Source organism: Carettochelys insculpta, chromosome 3, assembly GCF_033958435.1.
Source record: "Carettochelys insculpta isolate YL-2023 chromosome 3, ASM3395843v1, whole genome shotgun sequence".
Classification (NCBI taxonomy): domain Eukaryota; kingdom Metazoa; phylum Chordata; order Testudines; family Carettochelyidae; genus Carettochelys; species Carettochelys insculpta.
In genome coordinates, this window is record NC_134139.1 from 148,957,713 (window position 1) to 148,983,313 (window position 25,601).

At 43.6% G+C, this 25,601-nt stretch overlaps 1 protein-coding gene across 6 annotated transcripts in view; it reads right to left on the reverse strand.

Annotated features, from left to right (window-relative positions):
- PHIP (PHIP subunit of CUL4-Ring ligase complex) overlaps positions 1 to 25,601 on the reverse strand; it is a 320,457-nt gene that overhangs the window by 3,335 nt on the left and 291,521 nt on the right. For 2 of the 6 annotated variants that reach the window (XM_074990995.1, XM_074990993.1), the window contains exons 37-41: positions 23,085 to 23,248; positions 22,328 to 22,593; positions 21,911 to 22,072; positions 19,110 to 19,150; positions 18,051 to 18,094 (exon numbers count right to left, since the gene is read on the reverse strand). In XM_074990995.1, the coding sequence (XP_074847096.1) occupies positions 18,051 to 18,094; positions 19,110 to 19,150; positions 21,911 to 22,072; positions 22,328 to 22,593; positions 23,085 to 23,248 (677 nt within the window). Of the gene's footprint in view, positions 1 to 12,772; positions 19,151 to 21,910; positions 22,073 to 22,327; positions 22,594 to 23,084; positions 23,249 to 25,601 lie in introns of those variants that run through there. The other 4 variants (XM_074990994.1, XM_074990996.1, XM_074990992.1 and 1 more) reach the window with 4 other exon arrangements.

The window sequence follows — 25,601 nt, forward strand, 5'->3', positions numbered from 1 at the left end:
CCCCAGTCTCAAACATGTGTTCTTTGATTGTATCCCAAGACAAATTTGCATCAAGGTTAGCCAACCTGCTTAATGCCCCAATTAAGAACAAATCAGCTTACCTAGTGAGTCCTTCCAGAAGACATTTCAGAAAGCACTGAGGCAGTGGTTGCCCCAGGATTCATCAAGACACATAAGGATGTGTGATCTAAGACTCTATCTTTTGCCAGTAATTTTCTGTGTACCTACACTGAAAGCATAAAAGGAGGCTGCGACATCACTGCTTTATATTCATTCCTGTTTTATTTCTATGGCCATGATTTCTAACAAAGAGCTTCGGACAGTGAACCCCAGTCTAACAGGTAAGAGAGAGAGACTGATTACAAGCTAGTGGATTTAACAACACTGCTTTTATCCTGACCTGCAAACTCTGAAATCCATTGTAATATGACAGTTACCTGTTCTGTAATTGTCAAAACAGGTGTTCTTTGAGATGTGTTGCTCATGTCCATTCCAGTTTGGGTGTGCGCCAGGTGCATGCCCAGTTGCCAGATGATTTTTGCTCCAGCCAGTAGCCCTAGGGTCGGTGCAGCGCCCCCTGGAGTGGCGCCCATATGGCTGCCCATTTATGCGCCTCCCAACCTGCCCTCCACTCTGTTCCTTCTTGCCGGCTACTCCAACAGAGGGGAAGGCAGAAGGGTTTTGGAATGGACATGAGCAACACATCTTGGAGAACACCAGTTATGGAACAGGTAACTGTCCTTTCTTCTTCGAGTGATTGCTCATGCGCACTCCAATTTGGGTGAATGCAAGCCAATGCCCAGGAGGCGGGGTCGGAGCACCGAAAGGAGTGCAGGACAGCTCTGCCCACCGCAGCGTCTTCCCGTGCGTGCAGCGTTACTGCGTAATGCGCTGCGAATGTATGAATGGAGGACCAAGTGGCCGCCCTGCAGATGTTCTGGATAGGGACCTTGGCCAAGAACACCACAGAAGACGCCTGTGCCCTAGTGGAGTGAGTCCTGATTGGGGGAGGAGGAACCCGTCAGCTTGTAGCGCTCTCTGATACAGACCACTATCCAGGAGTAGGTCCACTGAGAGGAGACCGGGTGCCCCTTCATCCTGTCCACCACTGCAACAAACAACTGCTGCGACATGTGGAAGAGTTTGGTCCTGTCCATATAGAAGGCCAGCATCCTCCGGACATCCAAAGTGTGTAACCTCTGTTCCCTAGGGGAGGCAGGGGGCTTTGGGTAGGACACCGGTAATGTGATGTCTTGGTTAATGTGGAAGGGGGAAACAACCTTAGGCAGAAACACTGGGCAGGGTCTCAGCCTGACCTTATCTTTGTGGAACACCGTATAAAGGGGGTCCACCATCAGGGGCCTGAGCTCTGACACCCTTCTGGCTGAGGTAATGGCCACCAGGAATGCTGCCTTGTAGGTAAGGAACAACACAGAACAGGAGGCGAGAGATTCAAATGGGGGAGCCATAAGCTTAGACAAAACCAAATTAAGGTCCCATGTTGGCAGGGGGACCTGCAGTTTGACTCTTTCCATTCCCTTCATGAACCTTTTCACCACCAGGTCTGAGAAGACCAATGATATCCTGGCCCCTGGGTGAAAAGCTGAAATAGTTGCCAAGTGCACTTTCAGGGAGGATCGTGACAGCCTGTCTGGCTTAGGGCCAGCAAGTAGTCTAGGATACATGGTATTGGGGCCTCTCCCAGGGACAACCCCTTTTGAGTGGCCCATATGGTAAACCTCTTCAATTTGGCTACACATGTTACCCTCGTGGAGGGTTTCCTGCTGTTCAGCAATACTTCCCTGACAGGTTCGGAGCAGGCCGGCTCAGCCGGTCTCAGCCATGGAGCCTCCATGCTGTGAAATGCAGCGCCTGGAGACTGGGGTGCCGCAGTCTCCCCTCCTCCTGTGTCAGCAGGTCCGGGTGCAGCAGGACAGTCCCCAGGGCGTGAGTGGACATCTCCAAGAGGGTCGACTGTCAGTGTTGCTGAGTCCAGGCTGGGGCCACCAGTATAACTGATGCTCAGTCCAATTGAATTTTCAACAGTGTTGGGTGGATAAGTGGTATCGGTGGGAAGGCGTACAGCAATGGGCCCAACCAACGAATGCTGAAGGCGTCTACCCAAGACCCTGGACTTTGGTTCTGGTAAGAGCAGAACATCCTCCACGTCGTGTTGAGGTGAGTGGCGAAGAGGTCTACCTGGGGACATCCCCGCTTCTGGAAGATTGAACTCAGTACTTCTGTGTGTAGTGACCACTCATGGTCCATGAAGGATCTGCTGAGACAGTCAGCTAGGGAGTTGTGAGCCCCAGGCAGGTAGAACGCCCTCAGGAGAATCTGGTGCTGGATGCAGAAGTCCCAGAGCGCTAGGGCCTCCAGACACAGGGGCGACAAGTGTGCACTGCCTTGTTTGTTTATGTAGCACATTGTCGTAGTATAGTCTGCGCTGACTGCGACACACTGCCCCTTCAGTTCGCTCCGAAACACTTCACATACCAGCCAAACTGCTCTGAGCTCCTGCACGTTTATGTGGAGCTGAGCGTCAGTCTTGTTCCACAGAGCCTGAGTCTGTCGGTCCCCCAAGTGTGTCCCCCAGCCCAGGTCCGAGGTGTCTGTGACCAGGGAGAGGGAGGGTTGCGGGGGATTGAAGGACACTCCCATGCAGACCAACCCAGCCTCTAGCCACCAGTGTAATGCCATAAGCACTTTTGGGGGGACTATCACTAACTTGTCTATATTGTCCCTGACAGGTCTGAGGGACAGCCACATACTGAGGTGAGCCACAGCTGAAAGGGGCGCATTTGTAACCTGGCATGCTGGACTACCAATGTGCATGGCGCCATGTGGCCCAACTGTCTGAGGCATCCCCTGGCCATTGTGGCTGGGAACCTGATCAGGCCTTGGATGCAAGACACCATGGCTACGTCTACACGTGCACCCAACTTCGAAATAGCTTATTTCGATGTTGCGACATCGAAATAGGCTATTTCGATGAATAACGTCTACACGTCCTCCAGGGCTGGCAACGTCGATGTTCAACTTCGACGTTGCTCAGCCCAACATCGAAATAGGCACAGCGAGGGAACGTCTACACGCCAAAGTAGCACACATCGAAATAAGGGAGCCAGGCACAGCTGCAGACAGGGTCACGGGGCGGACTCAACAGCAAGTTGCTCCCTTAAAGGGCCCCTCCCAGACACACTTTCATTAAACAGTGCAAGATCCACAGAGCCAACAACTAGTTGCAGACCCTGTATATGCAGCATGGACCCCCAGCTGCAGCAGCAGCAGCCAGAAGCCCTGGGCTAAGGGCTGCTGCCCACGGTGACCACAGAGCCCCGCAAGGGCTGGAGAGAGAGTATCTCTCAACCCCCCAGCTGATGGCCGCCATGGAGGACCCCGCTATTTCGATGTTGCGGGACGCGGATCGTCTACACGTCCCTACTTCGATGTTGAACATCGAAGTAGGGCGCTATTCCCATCCGCTCATGGGGTTAGCGACTTCGACGTCTCGCCGCCTAACGTCGATTTCAACTTCGAAATAGCGCCCAACACGTGTAGACGTGACGGGCGCTATTTCGAAGTTACTGCCGCTACTTCGAAGTAGCGTGCACGTGTAGACGCAGCCCATGGCTTGGACCCTGTTCTGGGGCAGAAAGGCCCTGGCTCACTCTGCATCTGGTTGGGCACCCACAAACTCCATGACCTGAGTTGGAGCTAGCATGGACTTTGCCTTGTCCACTAGGAGGCCTAATGTGTCAAATGTTTCTCATATCAGCTGGACATGTCTCGCCACCTGTCTCTGTGACTGACCTTGGATCAGCCAGTCTCTAGGTAGGGGAACAGGTGCACTCCCTGCCTGCGTAAGAAGGCTGCCACTACTGACATACATTTGGTAAAGACTCTCAGAGCCGAGGAGAGGCCGAATGGAATGACTGAACTGGTAATGGTCCTTCCCTAGCATAAACTGGAGGAACCTCCTGTGAGGTGGATAGATTGCTCTATGGAAATACACGTCCTGTAAGCTGAAGAGTGGCAAACCAGTCCCCTCATTCCAGCATTGGGATAATTAAGCCCAGGAATATCATACGAAACTATCTTTTTCACAAATTTGTTTAGGTTTCTCAGGTCCAAGATTGGCAGTAGTTCCCCTTTCACTTTCAGGATTATGAAACAATGGGAATAAAATCCCTGATCCCGGAATTCCTGGGGAAACTTCCTCTATAGCCCCCTTTTGTAGGAAGAAAATTGGATGGCATATCCCTCTTCCACCAAGTGGAGGAGCCACTCGTCCGACATTATGCTGCACCATGCATGGTAGAATGGGAATAGGCAGGATGAAAATAAATACTCAGCTGGAACTGTGGGGGTGGCCGGTGTGTCGCGCCCGACCGCCCCATCAAACTGGTGTTTAGACCCCGGTGGGGGTTTTTGGTGGCTCTGGTCTTGTGTCTGGCAGCCCTGACGTCTCCTATTATGGCGGCCCCTTCTCCTGTTCCCATCCCATTGTTGTGAGAACTGTCTGAACTGGGGCCTTGGGGTAAAGTGTCTTCTCTGGGTTGCCGATGTATAGAGACCCAGTGAGTGTAGGGTGGTCCGTGAGTCCTTCATACTATGAAGCCTCTTGTCAGTTTTTTCTGAAAATAGGGAGGGACCCTGAAAGGGGAGGTCCTGTATGGAATGCTGCACCTCCTGTGAGAGTCCCAAGACCTGAAGCCGTGCCCCCCTTCTCATGGCTATACCCGAGGCCATGACCCTGGTGACTGCATCGGCTGCATCTAGCGCAGCCTGTAGTGCCACTCTAGATATGAGTCTCTGTTCCTTGGTCTCTGGCAGGAGCAGCTCGGCAAAACAGTCCACGGTTAGCAATTCTCAACTGGAGGCCACCTGTAGAATAAACTTTTCTACCATACAGGTCTAATAGTTTGGCCTCTGTGTTTAGGGGAGGGCCCCTGGACTCCCTGCTGCTCCCTGTTGTTCACAGCATCCACAATTAGGGAGTCAGCGAGAGGATGGGTGAACATATGTTCATTTCCCTGGGCTGGGACAAAATACCAGCGCTCAATTTTCCTAGCCGTGGACAAGGCTGAGGCCAGGGTCTGCCACACTGTCTTTGCTGTGTTGGCAATTGTCTTTATAATGGGCAGTGCCACCCTGATCGGGCCGGACTTTGAGATGATGTTTGTAACAGGGTCTATTTCATCCTTGACCTCTTCTGTCTGCACCCCAGACTCTGGTACACCCTCCTCAACAACTGCTGGTATGTTCCTCCACCCTCCATTACCGGGGATGCAGAGGATCCAGCCACTGCCTGAGCTGGGGAGGACGAGGAGGAGGGCATCACACCCTCCAAGCCCCTTGGTGCGGGGGGTTCCAGCACTTCCATTTGAGTCCCTGGCACCGTGGTTTGCGGTGCTGTGCTCGGTGGCTGGGGTGCAGGGCCCCAGTAGTCTCTAGTATGGGGCCATGCAAGACAGGGCCACTCTGCACCTGGGACGGCACCAGTTCTGTCAGTGCCGGCACCCAGTGCACCACAGTCCCCGGTGCCTGCAGGGCCAGTGCCCATGCTTGCGTTGTCGCTGACTGCACTGGTGCTGGTGCCGACGACTCCGCCTGCTCTCTCGGTGGGGCTCCCAAAGCAGCGGTCAGTGCCGATCTCAGCACTTGAGGAGTTCCCGGTGCCCTAGTCAGGAGTCCCACATCCCACCCGTGCCTCATGGATTACCCATGGAGTCCAGAAGGCCCTTGGGGCATCTTGCGGGGGGGGCTTTGCCACTCCCCCTGAGGGGCATCAGGAGCGGTGTTGATACCTGCTGCATCGAGATGACTTCGTACTCCTGCTCTGAACTGAGCTGGAGTAAAACGAGTCCAACTCCAACGTGGACTCTGACGCCAATGACCATGGCTGTGCTGAGGGTCCTGTAGCGCCCACCTGTTCTTGCGCGCTCTGCACCGTCTGCGTGGCACCGAGGGAAGTGACCGCTTGTGGGGGTCTGACGGGCATCAGGAACTGTGCTGGGGTCCCTAGAGCCTGTTCAGGCACCTGAAACTGGGGCGATGAAGGCTCCCAGTGCGGCATCTGCACCATAATTTGCAGGAGGCCTTGTGCAGTGCTAAAGACCTCCAGCATCGAGGGCAGTCTGGGAGAGTGCAGGCTCCTGCCTCGTGCTGGAGTCGACAGCCGCACTTCATGATCCTGGTCTTGGGGCAATCTGTCGGACTCCACTGAAGCTTGCCTTTGCCTCCTTCTCTCTTGGGATCGACCCCGGTCTAGTCTTCTCTTCTTGTGAGGCACCGGGGACTGGCTCTTATGGCGTCAGGAGGTGCTAGGTGCCGAGTCCTGCTCTCAGTGCTGGGAACTTTCAGACGGTATCAACGCTGCCAGAGCACTCTGCACTGACAATGCAGTGCTCTGAGTTCCCGCCAGGGAAATGTTTGGGCTCAAGGCTGATTCCATTAGTAGAACCTTCAGCCTTTGAACTCTATCTTTTAAAGTCCTGGGCTTGAAGGCCTTGCAAATAGAACAGTGGTCCCAGAGGTGTGCCTCACCAAGGCAACTCAGGCAAGCCCTATGCGGGTTACTTTTGGGCATTTGTTTGCCACATTTTGAACAGGTTTTAAACCCCAGGGAGCCAGGCATCCCCTGGCGGTAAGGTGCCGAGGGGGTTAAAGACCCATCTCGGCTCACTAGGCGCTAAGAAGAGCTATTCACCTGTGAAGGATAACTAACTAAACTATTTACAAATAATTAAAACAATAAAGGCTACCAGGGAGCTCCAGCAACTGACAGAGCAGGGAGAAGGAACTGAGCAGGGGGTGCAGTGGATGGTGCATATGTGCGGCCATATGCCTGGCGCACACCCAAGTTGGAATGCACATGAGCAATCACTCGAAGTAGTAGTATATGATTCCTTTCACCAATTCCTAAAGAATGGTTACTTATCTTTTGTAATTATTGTTCTTCGAGATGCGTTGCTCATATCCATTCCAATTTGGGGGTTCTGCACCATGTGTATTTTTCTCTAGCAGTACCTATCAGGTTGGCTATGGCACCCTCTGTTTTGATGTCTCCCAGTGTTGCATGTATACCCCTGCCAACCCGATCCCACTCAGTTCCTTCTTGCTGGAACAATCTAACAGAAGGGAAAGTGGGAGGGTCTGGAATAGGTATAAGCAACACATCTCAAAGAACAACAGTTACAAAAGGTAAGAAGCCATTCTTTCTTCAATGATGATAGAGCCACTGTGGGAACAGGGCTTTCCTAGCTCAATGGTTCCCTTTCAATAGGCCCCTCAGGTTGAAGTTAGGGAGGCTCTGCAGTGGGGCCATGGAAGGCATATGCCCACTTTGTCCCACAGGATCTTCTGCAGTTGGAGGAGCACCTTTTGCCCAAATAGGTCAAGTCTCTTAGCCTCTTAGACACTGTGAACTTATATTGTGGTGTCTTCGATCTGTTGGGAAGATTCTACCACAAGAGTTTGGTTGGTGGTGACTGAACAGAAATTCCATTCCCTTCAAGGGGACGAATACTTTTTGTCCACTCTCTTGCTGGTTGCTGGCAGGGAGGCAGGAGTTTGCCAAATATTGGTAGCAGCCTCTGCAATAGCATCATCCAACAGAATGGCTACCTTGGATGATGTTGGGGACCTTAGGTTCTTAAGGAGCCTGTGCTGCTTTTCCTGCACCTCCATGACCTGTATGTCCTGTGATTGAGCAACTCTCTTGAAAAGTTCCTGGAATTGCATAAGATCGTCCAGGGGAGGATGTATCACCTGGGACAACTGACTCATCTGGGGATGATGAAGCAGCATCAGTTTGGTAGGCCTCTATTTGTTCTTTGACCATTTCTTGTAATTGTTTCCCTGTGTGTTCTGAAGAGGCATCAATAGCTGGTTCTGATCATTCTCTAGGAGAGAAATGGTGTCTCTTTGGAGGGGGAGATGAGGATTGTCTATATGATGGTCGTGAATCTGGAGATCTGTCTCTGGATCTGGAAGACTAACGGCCCCGATGATATCCTTCTCAATGGTATGAGTGTGGATAATAGCAAGGCCTGACCCTGTCGAGGAAGATCAGGATCATGAGTGTTGCCTGTAGGTGTGATGATGGAATAAATATGGTAAGTGAGACCACTTTGATGATAGAGGAGGTGGTGGAGATACCTCACGGGAATATTCCCACAGTAGGTGTGATTGCTGAGAAGTAGGCGAGGGGTGCCTGGGCTACGGGGAAGGAGGTCTTAGCAAAGGAGACGGAGGTCTAAGAAAAGGTGATGGAGGTGTCAAAGGCCACCCTGGTATGAATGGTTTCAGGGGAGAGTTTGGAGACAGAGGCGATGACATAATATACAAGTCTGAAGAAGGGCTACAGTGGTGTATTTTGGAGAGTGCTTTCCTTGGTCCTTGAGCTGACCGGACCGGTGCTGACACAGTTGGTATCATGCTCAGTGCCAAAAGCCTCAGTGTGGAATCCATCGGTGCTGCTGGTTTTGCTGCTGTTGTCAGTGCGGGCCCCAGTTCCAAAGCTTTTGGTTCTGAGTCTTCGGTGTTGTGGGTTTGTGTCGAGGTGCCTCCAGTTCCAATGTTGTTCTCAGTGCCAGGGACAGTTGTCTCACTGCCACAGCCTCCAGCACTGGTCATTTAGAGGCATGTGGGCTCTTTAGTTCTGCGGTGTGTCTGTACATCTGAGTCACAGATGTTCCCTTCTGTTCTTTAGGCCATTTGTCCCCTTTAGATGCAGAGGGGTCATGGCTTTGAATCTCGCTCATCCTGCTCGCAGATAACACCAACAAGGATCGAGTAGGAGATGCTCTCTTTCTTTTACGACTTGAAGCACCCAAGGAAGCCGCTTCTGAGGCAATGACAAACCCTCAGAGGGTGTCAGCTCAGATGTTGTAAGCTGAAGAGCCCTATGAAAGAGAATCATCTTTAGCCTCATCTCTATGTCCTTTCTGGCCCTTGTGATAAGCTTAGAGCAGTGGGGGCATTTTTGAGGCACATGGGCCTCGCCCAGGCAGCAGATACATTGGCTGTCGCCGTCAAAGACCGGCATGACTCACATTTCTTAAACCCCGACAGAGACTTTTTTGAACAGTACATTTACTACTTCTCTCTCTCTAAAAAAAATGGTACTTAACAGTGCTTAACTATAACAAAAGGAAACCTGACTCTTGAACAAATTGAACTATATGCAAAAACCCTGCCAGCTCTCTCTTCAGTCTCTCTACTGCCTCTCTCTCCCCTCCTTTTTTAAAACTATATACAGTAAAAAGTTGTTAGAAAGTTCTTAAAAACTTGAAAAGGGTAATAAAGTAATGAATGGATTTCTCTTTTCAGATGTGTGTTGGACCACAAGCGAAGTCCATCTGCAGCTGCTGGTAGTTGAGAGGAACTAGCATGGACTGTATCGAGCATGTGACTGAAAGCGCGTGAAGGGCCCGGCGTGCTCCTGCATATGCACGATCTGATGATCTATGTCTTGAAAATCTCCAAGCTGCGGTGCCAGGGCCAGCCTGACACCTGATGTGGAGCACCCATGGGGACCACTCAAAGTAGTAGTAAGACTTTCAAGAGGTTTTTGAAATGAAATGGAACATTGAGGTGGAACAGTGCGGCTCCTTCAGATGGCAAGGGCAGCCAAGAGTCTCATGCAGTGGCACAATTATGCAAAGAGACAGAGGGGAATGTTATTAGGGACCAAAGGAGCCACAGGGGAGGATAAAGTAGAGAACAAAGCTTGCTGCAGTCAGGAAGAGCTCTCATCTAGTCTGATGGACATTTTGACTAAACGAAGACTGAGATTTGAACTGGAGTCTGTAAGGCGGTTAAATGGGGTGTTTTTCATACAAGGAGGAAATTGTAATGAGATACATTTACAACTAAACTTATAATCTACGACTTCTGCAAATCTGATTTTGTTGGCAGTATGTTCATGCAATAAATGTTTTTCTTCCATTTTGCTTAACCCGGTGCAATGCAACTTCAAGTTTAAAACTAAACATTTATAAAGCGCTTTACACCAAAGTTCACTACAACTATTAAATTAACTCAAACCTGTGTACTGTATTTTGAATCCATCAACATTCAAGTACATTGCCATAGGAAGGCATCAGAATAATGCAGACGGACTGAATCTTAACAAGTATCAGAGAGGTAGTCATGTTAGTCTGTATCTTTGAGAACAAGAAGTCGTCCTGTGTCACTTTACAGACTAACATATTTTGGAGCATAAGCTTTCATGGTCAAAGACCCACTTCATCAGATGCATCTTATGCATTGTCTTTGCCCACGAAAGCTTATTCTCCAAAATAGGTTAGTCTATAAGATGACACAGGACTTCTTGTTCTGAATCTTAAAAGTTTTTTCCTAATAAAAAGTAATTTAGTTGCTCACAAAATTCAAGGTACATGTCCTTAATTCAATAATCTTTTTCTGTTCCTTTCATTAATAAAATACAGCCAAGATTGAAGTGAGCTTCTTTGCAGGTGTGTTCATTTAACAGCAGTTCATCATGAAAGATTTGCTGGGTACGAATTTTTTCAACATTAAAACTTAATTGGAAAATCAGTATCTATATTCAGTTTTATAAAAAACTGCGTGTACCTTTAGGTTGATTTCTAGACATGCCATATGATAAAATTTGGTCCTCCTGATAATTTACTTAAGTTTGCATGGTTACAGAAGAAATGTCTAGAATGGGTGGAGAACCATTTTTGGAGTTAAGTGTCAGAAAATCAGTAAGAAGCAGAAGAAAAACCCCTCAGTAACTTGGCTTCCAACTGGGGAGAAAAAATACAAACCCTCACAGCTGTGGCCCCCAACTGGGAAGGAGAGGGGAAAAAAACATTAACCTCACTTATCTCAAACTCCAGCTCACCGCAGGACATGGAGTACACACCAAGACTCAGGGCTTACCCCCAGGGCCTACTTAATTCTTCTGGGGGCCCTGAGCTAGTAGATTTTGTTGGGCCCAGGCAATGAGAACACCGGCATGTGGGGCGTGAGGGGTAAGGAGGCAGTGCCTATAGCGCGCACTTCCCTGCAACTAGCAGACCTGTTTTCTCTCCCTGCCAGGCAGAACTTGCAAGCCAGATGTGGCCCCTGGCTTGCCTTGATTGGGCTTGTGAGGCTTGGGGCTCCCCGCCACCCACAATGGGCTGTGGCTTGGAACACCAGTGCCAGCTCACCCTACTGTGTGTTTGTGTGCATGGGGGAAGTCTTGAGCCTCCAACCCGCAGGCCACAGTTTCCCCATCTCTTGTCTGGAGTGCTGTCCTGTAGAAGGCATTAATGGCTTTTGTTTTTCTTTACTGTTCCTTAGAATATCTTTGAAACTAATCAATAAAAAGTTAGAGGCTCTTTTTAATTTCCCGTGAAGTTGGAAAGCATTATGGTTGATATTTGCTTTCTCTCCCTGTGAAAAAAACATTTAAAAAAAATTTTAAAAATCAAGGTATGGAGTATTTTGCCCTTGATAAGTATGTAATGTCAACCATGTTAGAACTTACACATGCCAAAAGAAACACAGATGCCTTTTTAAAAAAAATTGTAGTGCTCTGAACTACAAGTCCACTTTTCTGAAAGGAATTTGTAAACAGATACATCTCTTGCTGTGGATCTGTCACAAATGTGTCTCTGTGGAGTACAGGTCACTGGAAGATTTTAATGTTTCAGAATGCCAAAACCATCACATGATTCAATTAAGGAAACGTCCTCGGCAGCATAAGCTAGCATCCAAATGTATGTTGTGCATGAGTGGCTGAAGTGTTTTTATAAATAAATGGTTTGCTTGAGAATTCAGGTAACTAAGATAGAGAAAAATGGGTGCAGCTTAAGGTGTAAAACAGAGAAAAAGGACAGAACAGAGAAGGAGAAAGATAATAAGGGAGCTGCATTTATACTCTTCTTTTCCTGAGCCAACCTGACAGTTAGAAAGTTGAGTTGTAGACGTGGAAAGATTGTGTAAATCCTTGTATATAGAGTACTTGTGATTTGGCATCTTCAAATGGAGCAACCTAAAGAGTCCAGAGTTTGAAAATATATGCCCTATATTTCTTGATGTGTAGCTGTTGTCCAATTTTATACATTATGGCTGTCTACACTGCCCCTCCCTTACAGAAGCGGCATGTAAATGCAGGGGATTGCAAATGCTAATGAGGCACTGATATGCATATTCAGCAACTCATTTGCATGACAGCCACTCACAGCCTCAAAAATGTTGCTTTCAAAACGCAAACTAAACCTGTAGATGGGGTTCCTTTGAAAGAAAGCCCTGCTTTTGAAAGCATCCTCCTTCCTAAAATTTTTATTTAGATCAGCACCTCATTAGCATTTTTGATCCACTGTATTTACATGCCCCTTCCAAAAGGGAGGGGCAGTGCAGATGTGGCCTGTGTGCTTTTGTGCCTTTCAAGCACACTTCAGAAAGGATTGTTGCATATAGGTGAAGAAGGTGATCCTGACACACACACAACTTCCCAGAATCTTTAAACCACAGCGTGTACAGCACTCAGACAATAGCCAGCAGCACTCCACCCAGTGGTTGCAGAGGTTACATCAGTCCTGTATCCATTAGCTTTAACACCAAATTCTGAACATATCAAGGATTGTAAAAATTCATCTCCACACAAATGATGCAGCACTGGCTTATATGTTTCCACTCTTTTCAATTACATGCTCAGAAAAAAAAAGTTGATTTTAGGCTGAATTGTAATGCACTTCTCCATTGTATCTAATCAACAAACACAGAGAAATGACAAGCACTGCAGAACCACTTAGAAAAACAAGTTTTCTATTTATTTAAAAATAAGTTTGTAGTTACTACATTGCAGTGACAGTAATTTCTTACACGTACATTCTAGTTTGTATAAAAGGATTCAAAGTATTATGCATCAAAACTAACATAGAAAGTGTCCACATAACAGTAAAGAAAGTTTCAATCTTTATGTACAAAAAAGAAAGGGCACTGTTATCGTTGTGTGATACTGCAGGTTATAATATGATAATCCAGATTCCTGGAAGAATAAAACCTTGATAAAGCTAAAGAATTGCTTTCAAACTGTTGGTTATTCATTACCTACAACAGATTTGTGTTTTATGTAATTCTGTACAAAATAAACATAATTTTTAATCTGAAAATGTGTCAGTTTCAAATTAAGCCTTCTAGGTCACTTCCTTAAATTTGAGCTACATTCTACACGTCTAAACGTTATAAATGACAGGGTCTAACTAATTCACTCAAGATCTTTTAACAAGTTACCTGTCACGGTTTTGCACTTTTAATATGGTCCAAAAATGTAACTTTGCATTTCTCCCCCACTATATCTGTAAATTAACATGCATTTTATGTAAAAAAGAGTTATGTGTGCCTTATGTGCATGTGTCCAGAGTAGGTACTGATAGTGTAATATTCCTTTCTCTTCACAATTTGTGGGAGCTTATGTTTTTTAAATGTAGCAGTCACAGTATAATATCACCTCTGCTCCCACTATGTCCTGTTTGTATTATATTAAGTAAATTTCCTGATGTATTTATCTGCATTTTGTATTCCAAAAAACTACTCCTTCAACCCTGAAAATTCTGCCAAATAGCCCATCATAGCTAGTTCCTAAAAATTACATGTATCTTTATTTTATTGCTGCATACGATTTTCTGGAGGGCCTTTGATGCTGTTGTAGTCTTCAGAATAAAACAAGTTTACACCTGTTCTGTGATGTTTTAAAATAAAATTATAAAAAGCTAACCTTTCTGGAGCTTCCCACTTAAATATACATTAAAATAAATAGTAAAAATGATTCCAGTAATAGTACAGACAGATGAGACATGCAAAGGTTAACTTTAATTTAAAAGCTACTTGAATTTTCTGCCAAATATATATTAGGAAGTAAGAGCTGTTAAGTTAAAACAACAGTGTCAGATTTACTATCAGAAATAAATTTTCGGATTTGGCCAATTTATATGAAATTTGATACGCTATTTCTGCACAAACATATTTCTATACAATATACAGCAGAAAAAAGCTCCTTTATCAGTTCAATATCTAGGTGCCCCTGGAAACTAGTTACAAGAACTTTGGGAAAAATAGGCAAAATATATTATCAAATAATTTTCCAGTTAACATTTTTGCCTTCATTAGGTATTAAAGGGAACAGAGAAAATGAGCTTTTGTTGTCTCCCAGGTGAGGTTAAGGCCCTCTCTTCCTTTCAGCTTTCACCAGTTAAGAACCACCACATTTGAACTCCTTTTGAAGACAGAAGCAGTGTTTAACAAAACAAACAATTTGACAAGATAGCATGGATCACTGTTGAAGTGTGCAAGAACAAGGGAGGGATCCAACATAAAATACAGCAAAATGTCAAGAGTTTAGCTAGATTTATGCTCAAAGTGAGTTCACAGAATCGCTTAACAAGGGGTTACAAAGATACTGCACATGAGGCCTAGAGTGCTCACCCAGTTAAGTATACAACTTCTACAAGACCTGCAAACAGTTTAACATGTGCTTTAAGCATGTGCTAAAGGGTTTGCTGGATAAATGTGAGCAGGAGAGATTTAACAGTGTAGTGTAAGAATTGTATTCAACTTCCAGTTGTCAAATAGATGTACTGATTTAGTCTGCATAATATTTTAATATGTGGCAAAAGGCTGTGGAACAAGACGAACAGAGCTGACATTTGAGGAATACTGGGTACAGCAATACAGTCCCTAAACTATCTGCTACACAACATAAGAAAGTAAGTTTATTTTTATAGATAATATATCTGACATACTGCATGAGGGTCCTTTTATCAATGTTTTACAAATGTGAAATAATAGCAATATTAAATTAAACCAACTTAATCTTACAAGTCTAACAACAATTTGATCACAAATGTGCAAACAGCACACACTAAAAGTACATATCACAGCAGACTATTCAGAGATATTCGCTGTTAAGTTGTGATCACTAGTTACCGCAAAATGACACGAACCGTAGCTTAATACTGTCACAATGTGGAACAATATTATAATGAAGCTCTTCAAGGTCATTTCTGGGATGGCAAAATAACAATGAAAACAAACAGGATAAATACTTATTCAACATGCAGGCAAGAGGCATAATGACTGCTGTAAAGCAAATATTTAGACTATAATGGTATTTGAGAAATATCAGTTATTTCCGAATCCAAAGATAGAATATTCTCTGGCATTAGGTACCACTCAGTGGCAGCTCTTCGTAAATACTGACTTTAACAACCACCACCAGAGAAAATAACTGACTATCCCCATACAAAAAGTCAAATATCAATGGACTCGACTGAATTTTTGTTCATTACTGCCAGACTTGTAAGATTAACAGATATCAACAAAACATTTCTATAATACTTATAATCTAAATGTGAAAAACATGTGATTTCAATATTCCATTTTGAGTTATTTGTCGGATACTTGAGATAGCATTATCCATTGCATGTATGATGCTATAGTTTTGAATTTCTTTTCAGGCTGCTAACCCACAGCTTATTGCTCACATTCAACACCTTCAGACACAAATTATCAAAAGCTCTTTTTCTTTGTTGCTACAATAAGTTGCAAATATCTCAAATATCTTCAAACAAAAAAGGACATATACCATGATGGTGATTTAACTGTTAATTTTTTCAACCTAAAAAGTTAAATTATAAATATATGTTTTTTTAATAAATCTGGTATTACATCTCATATTTTGAAGATGCTTTTATAAAAAACTGACCCAAATCATTCACAATCTATTTAAAAAGAAAACAATGTCAATATTTCTAAATGTGAATTTTAAAAAACCCTGTAGCTTAACAAGTCTCCATTGAAAGGGATTAACATATTTATGTTCTACAGATAAGGCCTTCTATTCTTGTGATTTCATACAATGTAACAGGAATGTGTTATTCCATTCTCCAACATTAGTACATACAGTATGTTCTGTGTATAAATATATACATAACCAGGCCATATAAAACATTACAAACCCCTACTGTAAATATACAAGATGAATTTTAGATATATTCTAATTTCTTATATTACAATGCAGATAACATCAGGAAATTCAACATTTGAAACTGATTGCTTTCATCACCAGTGAGATTCTTAAAATTAAACTGTTAAGTTTCACACTTTTGAACTGTACAACCATAATTTTCCCTCTTAACGTATGTTTTGCAACTGTGTTTTTAAGAGAAATGAAATATTTGTTAGAAAAAATAAATAAATAAATGAAAATCTGTGCTCCCCAAACTCTGAGTCAAAGTAATCCAGCCAGCTTCTAGAAAACAATTTACTTAATTTCATATAAAGATGTGTAATGAAGATAATTACATAAATCTAGAAATCAAATGCATGGGGATTTCTGGTTTTTATCCATAATAGGTAAATGATAGCTAATAGCGGCTTCTCTTGGTCCAACTCCTAATTTTCTTGCTCAGGTATTTCTTAAACAGCTTTTGTTATAAAGAATAATGAGACCAACATTTGGTCCACAATGAACAAAAATTCTATGGAAGTTTAGAGGTCCTAATCCTGCAAGTTCGTTCTTCAGGAGATGTATTCAAGACCATCAGACTTGTCTTGTAAATGAAGAACTGTTGTATGAGAAGGATTTTCAGCACTAGGCTCTACTGGTTAATATTTAATTTTCATTTTTTATTCTTCTAAATGAGGGTCATGAGACACAGTCTTGTGCTACCCTAAAATAATTTATCTGAAAATTTTGGTTACATTTTTGTACCATACCAGATCTTAGAAAATACTATTTGTATACTCTTGTAACTGGACAATACCTTTTAAGCGATAGAAAATGGTATTAAAGTCTGTTTTTAAGGTATAAAATAACTAAATGTACCATAAACAAATAAATAACTGCTTTTCTTTTCCACAGCAGTATATATAGTAATACATTCCCCTAAGTCATATAGTTATCATTTACAATAGTCAACTTAATTTTACTAAGGATGCAAGAAATAATAGAGTACAAGGCACAATCATTAAATGTAATTTTTCTTTAGGGTGTATATATTGACTTATGTCAGAGTGATAAGTATACCGTAAAAAGTGCAGAAAAAACACAATGTGCAATGAGATCACTGTATAAAACATGATTGCATAAAAAGTGATTTGGCCTTTTTTAACCTTAATAATTGAAAATAACCAATCTTCCCCTTAAAACGAAACTATAAAGTATGACATTTAAAATTTTCTTTTCTTTTCTTAAGTTCTAGTGCTAGCTAAAAAATTCTGGGAAAAAAAAGAACCTGGGTAATATTATGTATGTGTTTGTGTACACATCAGTATATGCTTAACACATGTCTTTGTAAGTCAGTTTTAGCTTACCATACATGTCAAAAGTTGTAGAAAACAATCCAGATCAAAAAGTAAACACCATAATCTCATATGATTTCCTGTAATTTCCTTGAATGCTTTAACCAATTATAAATTTTGTTTAAAATATCTCTGTCAAAGGACCCCACCAGTGCATTGTTTTCTACTATAGGTACCAAAAGAGGATACATCTTAGCACAATTTATAACAACTTGCTACACAAGGGTACACAGTCTTTTCTGTCTTTGAAGCGTTTGTGGTATTGACAAAAAAAAAAAAAAAAAGGAAAAAAAAAAAAGAAAAAAAAGGAAAAAAAGAAAGGCTTTCCACTGCACTGATTTTCAGTCTTTGGCACAATAAACAGAGATTTAGTGATTGATACAAGAATCAAGGTCTGAAAAATTAGACATATTAGTCAAACTTTTTCCAATGTGGATATTTTAAAGTTTTTTATATATATATATATGTGTGTGTGTGTGTGTGTGTGTGTGTGTGTGTATATGTGTGCGCACGCGCATGTGTACACACACACACACACACACACACACACACACACACACATATTGTGATTACATTTTCTCTGTTTGGCAGAACTCTGATTAAACCAACAGCCTTGTGCTAGGCTTCCTTTGAAATTTAATGTTCCCTCACTACAGACATTTTCAGATTAGCAAAGTTTCATAATTTTGCATTTGTTCTTAATGGAAATGTAATTCTTAACTTACTTCCACTCTTTTCCAAACATCTGCCTTTCCGGGAGACATGACTTCTGAAATCAATAAAAATGTACCTTGCTTAGTCAAAAATAGACTTTTGTTCTCGGCTTGTAGCATTAAAAGTTCTGTCGACCTTATTAAATCACAGATGTACTCTGCACTGCTCAAGAGTACAATAGTTTTCACTTCCAAAATGTCAGGAACTGCTTATTTATAGGTCTTCAATTCTTAACTATGACCAAAATGACTGTTGAAATGAATAACCTCTCTGGAGGGCAATAAATAGCAAAAGTTTAAAATATATATTTCTTTCAAATAAGTGTTCTCTCAGTTTTCTTTTTTTGCTAATTGTTTCAAATCACACATATTCTTCTAATCCATAATAGCAGCAGGGCAGCAGAAGTCTGCTCACTCCTCAATTGTACCTGCTTCATAGCTTTCTAAGGAACATGTTTGGTATAGTTACCAACCAATCAAATTAGCCTTTGCTTTTTCAGTCAACTTTCGGACTCTGCCTCTGCTAGATGTTCCAAAAGTTAAAGAGGTGTCTTCAAACAATAGCTGCCTTTGCTCTTCTTCAGAGTCATCTTCATTGTAAAAGGCTGTCCTTCTACCCTGGTTTCTAGTTCTCATATGAGGTTCAGAATCTTTCAGTTCCTCAGAACCACCTTCTTCTACAGGCTTATCAGTTTTTTTCCTCCTACTTCTTGTCTGCATCTTAACAGTTGCAGGGACTAAAGGGTCTGAGTCTGGCTGATGTGTCTTTGTCTTTCTTTTTGGCTTTCTGCCGCCACGACCCTTTTTTTGCAACATGGCTTCCTTCACATTATTTTCAGAAAGAGAATTGCATGCATTAGAAACAGAGGGTTCTTCTATTACCATGTCCCTCATGGTGTGTATTGAATTCTGCTCTGCGTTCATCTGTTCAGCAATTTGTAACTTTTTTGGTTTTCTACCTCTTTTTTTGTGCACCACTTCACATGTACTGCTGTTAGCCTCTATCTTCAGTTTCCGTGCAGGCCCTCTTTTAACTTGGGGCTTTAAAGGCTGCCCTCCATGTCCATTTACCTGAATGCTTCCTGAAGCCAAAGTATTATTTTTGCACTCTGCTGTGAAGAAATAACAGTAACAATATGTAAGTGAAATTTACATTCTGTTTCCCCACAGCTGCTGCTAAAACTACTCCATTCACTGCTTGTAAAATACTGTTTGTGTGGATGACATACAGTAACTACCTTCCTCTGTGACAACCCAAATGTAGGACATAGTCTGTGAAAGCACCTAGTAACTGAAGTACAAAAATTATTGTTGCAGGAAATTTAAAATGCTGCTGGACTCACTGCATTAATGTAAGTGGTCTTGATGCTATTTCTGATACAAATGATTTTAAAAAAATATAAATCTAGATGACAAATCTGTATGAAATTCAAGCTTTGGGACTAAAATAAGCAATCTCCCAGCATGGAAGAACATTTGGAAAGTGTGATATTCATAAATGATTTCCACACCACTAATCCTGGGATTATATCGTGCTTCTGCTGTGTCAATGAAAAACTTCTTCAGTTCCAGAACATCTTTCAGTTCAATAACAATTCACGACAGTTACACATTAATGTCACTTTTCTTCAGTGGCAAAGTAGCTACATATGTCCACATCTTTGCTGAGTGGTGTCTAAGAAATTCTCTCAGTGGGCTAACAGCCTTGACATTTAAACATTGGCAAATGCACACGGTGCAGAATATGTCCTTCCCTTACTAAACAGTACATCAGGGTATGTTTACACAGTTGCCAGAAATTGTACTAGCATCTGGGTTAATTTTAATCTGGCTTGTGGTAGGCCAGTAGTGCTGCAGAGGTGGCAGAGCTTCAAGTGATAATAGGCCAGTATTACTCAATCAATCTGAAAGTGATTCTCCAACAATTAAGCATCAGATGACATTGCACAGCCATAATGATCCCCATGTTGTTCAAAAAGTTTTGATATAATAATGCAGCAACATATGTGATGTTACATTATTATGACTCAGAATCACCACACACTGACATACAGGGGAAAAACCTCTAACTTCACAGAGTAATGAGTTGCTCTTCCTTTTCTCCTCCCAGTTATTAACATGAAAAAATGTATTGTGTTTCTTATTCTTTCCACACTTTGCTACTGGCAGCTGCTCGAGAGAGGGTGGTGTTATTATTCAGATTTGCTGTTCTCCAAGCAACAGGCTCTTTCCTGTTATTTACGGACCAGGGAAAAATATTTCAGTAGTGCCCATGCCACTGGTCTGATTTTGCTTAGCATCCTCTGAGAATGTGGAGCTGCTTTTCACTCTACTCCATGAGAAGTACATGGAGGGTCCCAAAGAACTACATGTAGTTTTAGAAACAGAGAATGTCACAGAATCCTAGGACTGAAAGGGACCTCATGAGGTCATATAGTTCAGTCCTCTGAACTCATGGCAGCACCAAGCACAATCTAGACCATGGGAGTCCAACCTTTTGGCCTGCCTGGGCTGCACTGAGTGAGGATAGTCTTGGGCTGTGTACAAAATATATAATAAAGTTAATATATATAAATCACATAATAATGTTAAAAGTTTATGATCTCGTGGGGCCGCATTACTAGCTGTCCAGGGCCGCAGGCTGGACACGCCTGGTCTAGACCATCCCTGACAGGAGTTTGTCTAACCTGCTCTTAAGAAAATCTCCAGTGATGGAGATTCCACAACTTCCCTAGGCAATTCATTTCAGCGCTTAGCCACTCTGACAGGAAGTTTTTCATAATGTCCAGACTAGCCACCCTTGCTGCAATGGAAGCCCATTGCTTGTCCTTTCCTAAAAGTTTATCAAGGACAATTTACCTCCCTCCTCTTTTTAACAACCTTTTATGTACTTGAAAACTGTTACCACATTCCCTTCTTAGTCTCTTCTTTTCCAGACAAAACTCTTCTTTTCAAGCTTCGCTCATAAGTTCAGCCATGGATATTTTCAGTTAAAATATGGAACAGTCATGGGCAACAAATTTGCTGCCAGTGACCTGTCCATGACTTGGTACTATATATCCTGACTAAATCTTAGTTGAGGAGGGGATAGGGGAAGTTGTACTGCTGTGTGTGAGTGAGGGGGAGAAGAGGGGATGTTGTTTTGTGGGGAGGAACAAGGGAGAGCTGCTGCTCTGGTGGGGGCCACTGAGCAGCAGATGATCCATTTGAACGTGGCCATTCCCGGGACCACAGCTAGGGGCTGTTGAATGGTGGGCCATTGCTCAGTAACATCACTCAGCAGCCAGTGCCAGCTTGTTGCCAGGCCACCCCGGGACAGCTGCCAGGGCCTGTTGAGCTGTGGCTGCTCTGTCAGCCTGGAGTCAGCCACACTGGCAGCTTCAGAAGTCCTGGACTTCATGACAAACACAGAACCCTACTCATAGAATATGTCTTCTGCACCTTTAATCATTTTTGCTGCTCCTCCCTGTACTTGCTTCAATTTGTCCACATCTTTTCTGAACTGTAGCTCGATCCTTGTTCCACCTCAGGCTCCACCCCCACTCCACCTCTCTCCTACGGCTCTGCTTCTTTCTGCACTGTCTTTTTCCATCTTTTCCCTAGAGCAAGCCTTACAGACTTCCCCTCAGCATCCCCCTGCACGCTTCTGAACAAATATTTTGCAGCAGATATGAGATTCTGAGAGAGAGAGAGAGAGAGAGAGAACTGATCAACTGGGTTACCAGTGAGTGCTGAACACCTATTTTTTTCCCCCAGGTGATCTAGCTCTGGACCACCCAGTGAGTCAATGCCTATGAACTTAAGACTAACTGCAATACAACTATAGTCACTGTACTACATTAAATGTAACTATTATTTTGAAAAACCTTTACCTTGTAGATTAATAGTAGATGATTTCATTTTACGTTTGATTTGTTTCTCTTTCTCCACATTTTCTCTTGAAGAGTTATTTCTAGTGTTGTGACTGGAACTGGACTGGTTAGAAACTGGTAAAATATTCTGATTCTTGGCCTGTTTGGTGGAATTCTCCAACACTAAAAAGAGATAAATAGTGTATCAGCAACAATGGCTCATTCATTACAATAGCTTATTATTTTTGCAAATCTTATCTGGCTCAGCAGAAAAGTAATGGCTTTCAGTCCTGAGATTGTTAGCTTGAATACACAGTACCCATCCTTAATCCTCACTCCAGTGCTAAGAAACAGCTACAAATGCATTTGTGCCTAAGAAATAATTACACTTTTAAAATTTAAAAAGCTGCAAAAATGGTGAATATTGTTCAGACTTACTTGTTTTCCCTGACACCACAGAAGTATTAGGTTTTGTAATTAAAAGTTTTCCTCCTGAAGAAGTGGATGGTTGTTCTGTAACAGCTGTATCTGTTATCCCCCTATTACTTCTAGTCCGCACCAAAGAGGAAGATTCAACTGCTTTTCCATTCATCTGAGCAGCAATGTGTCTCAGTGCTGTCGAACGTACAGGAACTGAAGATGAGGCAGTGGCAGATGTTTCTGCCTTTAACTGAGGTTTTATTAACCTTCTTTTCCTTTCAGGGCTGTAAAGAGAAGTAAGATTTGTACTCTGGATGAACACATTTAATGTTCTACAGGGATAATGAAACAATATGCTAGGCAGTATCTAAGACTGTGTAAGTAATGCAATTGTTTCTATATGAAATATATGATAAGACGACATTTATGGAGAAATTTCATGTACAGGTGATCCCCTGAAACATGCATCCTTAATGAAGGATCACTGTAAAAGCTAGTTATGTGACATAATATGATGCCATCATAATCCTAAAAATGTTGTTTTACTGTATGTTTAGCAGTTATTTGAATTTTAACTCAAATTTTAATGTTAAGTATTATGACTGCTTTAGTTAAAGTTAAAAAATATTCCACATCATAGGGACTTACATATCAAATACATCATTCTACAATATAGGGAATAATAAAGGAAGTATTAAAAACCACTACACCATGTTCTATGTAGGTATGTCAAACTTATATAGGATTTCATATTATAGTATATAAATTAATGTACCTTGATGCTACACTACTAGAAACAGAGCTGCTTCTTCTTCTTTTCCTCCTTCGTTTCTTTATTGTGTTTCTCTTATGAAAGCGCAGAGCAGATTTATAATCTGATAAAACGGAACTTATATGTTCCTCAAAGAAAGCAGAAAGGCGCAAACTCATACTGTAAATCTATTAAAAAGAGAAGCCAGTATATGGGATAAGCAAACAACAGAAAGAAATCTTTTAAGGTTTACAATTTTCCATTTGTTTTATTTATAACAATATCAGTTTAGAAAACGGCACACATTAATATAGAGATGTTTTAAATATCTAAGTAACAATTAAATGAAATTTATAGAAGACTCCATGCATCTGTACTCCTGAGGATCTACGCTTGAACCACCAGAGCAGTTTAACCAAAAATGAGCCATGATCCTGTGAAAATACACAGACTGGCACAAAGGAAGAGGTTAGAAATAGGTGTATGGTCCTCCTCCTTGAGTTTCTCACTGCCTTTCCAAACTACAGGCTTGGATGAAAAGGGGAAGTAGTACAGTAAACCCTTGATTTACGCACAGGTTACATCCTGGACAACCCCCGCGTAAATCAAATTTTGCGTAAACTGGTGGGGAGGGGGGCACTTGGGGAGACTCCCCGGAATTCCCTGGTTGGGGGAGGTGGTTGTCCTCCCCCTGCAGGCAGGTGGAGTGCCTTCTGCTCTAGCCGCTGGCATGTGAAGCAGCCGTGGCGCCCTGTTGCCTGCCTGCTGCAGCCTGGTTTGGCCCTGCGGTTGCTCCGGTGGTGGCAGCTCCAGCTGTGACACTGGAACCCTGGGCAGCTCCAGCCATGGCGTGGCTTGGCCCTGGGCAGCTCCAGCTGTGCCTGCCACTCTTCACCCCCAATGTTGCAGTAATGGGCAGCCGCAAGGCAAGAGCTACGTCCTAAAGAGTCCCTGAGCCAGCTGGGAGCACAGGCATAAGCAGCGAGGTGGGGTACAAGAAAGTAGACCCCCCCCTATAAAAATGTGTAAGTCGAGGCCATGCAAAGCAAGGGTTTACTGTATCAGCACACGTGTGATGGGAATATATTTTGAGGACCACAGTAATCCAGTGTGAAGTAATTTATTTTTCTGACATTAAGTTGTGTCCATATAGCCCTGTATCAGGATTTTGCTAAGTGGTAGCAATCCACCCTAAGAGGAGAGAGAAAGTGGGCTGCAAGCAATGCCACAGCTCCAATTAAATGGACTAAAACTGCCCAGGTACCACAGATATTTCTTTAATCTTTTATCCTTAATACTAACTAGGGTTTGAATGATTCATAGAGACCTGTTTCTAGCCACAGCAGATGAAAGCGTGTTTCATATTCAGGTAATAAAGTACAGTTGTCTCAGCTCTAGAAAAGAAAAGAGAAGTTACTCACCTGTAGAAACGATGGTTCTTTGAGATGTGTCCCCGTGGGTGCTCCACAATAGGTGTCAGGCTCGCCCGGCGTCACAGATTGGAAATCTTCCAGCAGTTTCTCCTGGATCGCGCATGCGCCAGCGCGCGCCGCCCCCCGCGAACCCCCGGCCGCATGCACGATCCGGTCCCTGCCACTTCCTTGACCAACCACCTCAGATGCTCCTGAAAAACACTACACAAGAGATCCAAAGCGGGGAGGATGGGCGGGTGGTGGAGCACCCACGGGGACCCATCTCGAAGAAACATCATTACTACAGGTGAGTAACTTCTCTTTCTTCTTCGAGTGGTCCCCGTGGGTGCTCTACAATAGGTGACTACCCAGCAGTAACCCAAGAAAGGAGGTGGGTAATCGGTTTATGTGCAGCTTGCCCCCGAGAGGACTGCTGTCGACAGACGGGTATCCTCTTCGAATACCCGACGTAGGGCATAATGCTTGGCGAAGGTGTCGTAGGATGACGAGGTCGCCGACCTACCGATGTCTTTTAACGCAATGCCCTTGAAGAAGGCTGTTGACGCCGCCACCGCCCTGGTGGAGTGAGCCCTGGGCGGGGCCAGCAAAGGAGTCTTTTGAAGTTCGAAGCACATTTTTATACAGGGCACAATGTGCTTTGAGATTCTCCGGAAAGAGAGACCTTCTCCTTTTGACCCAGGAGCGAGAGAGACTAGAAGCCTGTCCGTTTTCCAGAAGGATTTAGTTCTGTCTGTGTAGAAGGCCAATGCCCTCCTCACATTTAGGAGATGCAGGCGTGCCTCCTTGTTGGAGCTGAGAGGCTTCGGGTAAAACGAGGGTAAACTATTGGCTCGTTAAGATTGGACTCCAGAGAGACTTTTTGGAACAAAGGCTGGGTGCAGCCTTAAGGTTACCGCCTCCTTTGAGAATACTGTGCAGTGTGGCGTTGCCATCACTGCCGCGAGCTCGCTCACCCTGCGGGCTGACATAGTAGCAAGGAGGAAGGTTGTTTTTATCGTAAGGAGACGTATGGGAACTGTGGCTAATGGTTCAAAAGGTGGACCCGATAGCATGCTGAGCACCAAGCCCAAATTCCACGATGGTGGAAGCGGTTTCCGAGGGGGGTACA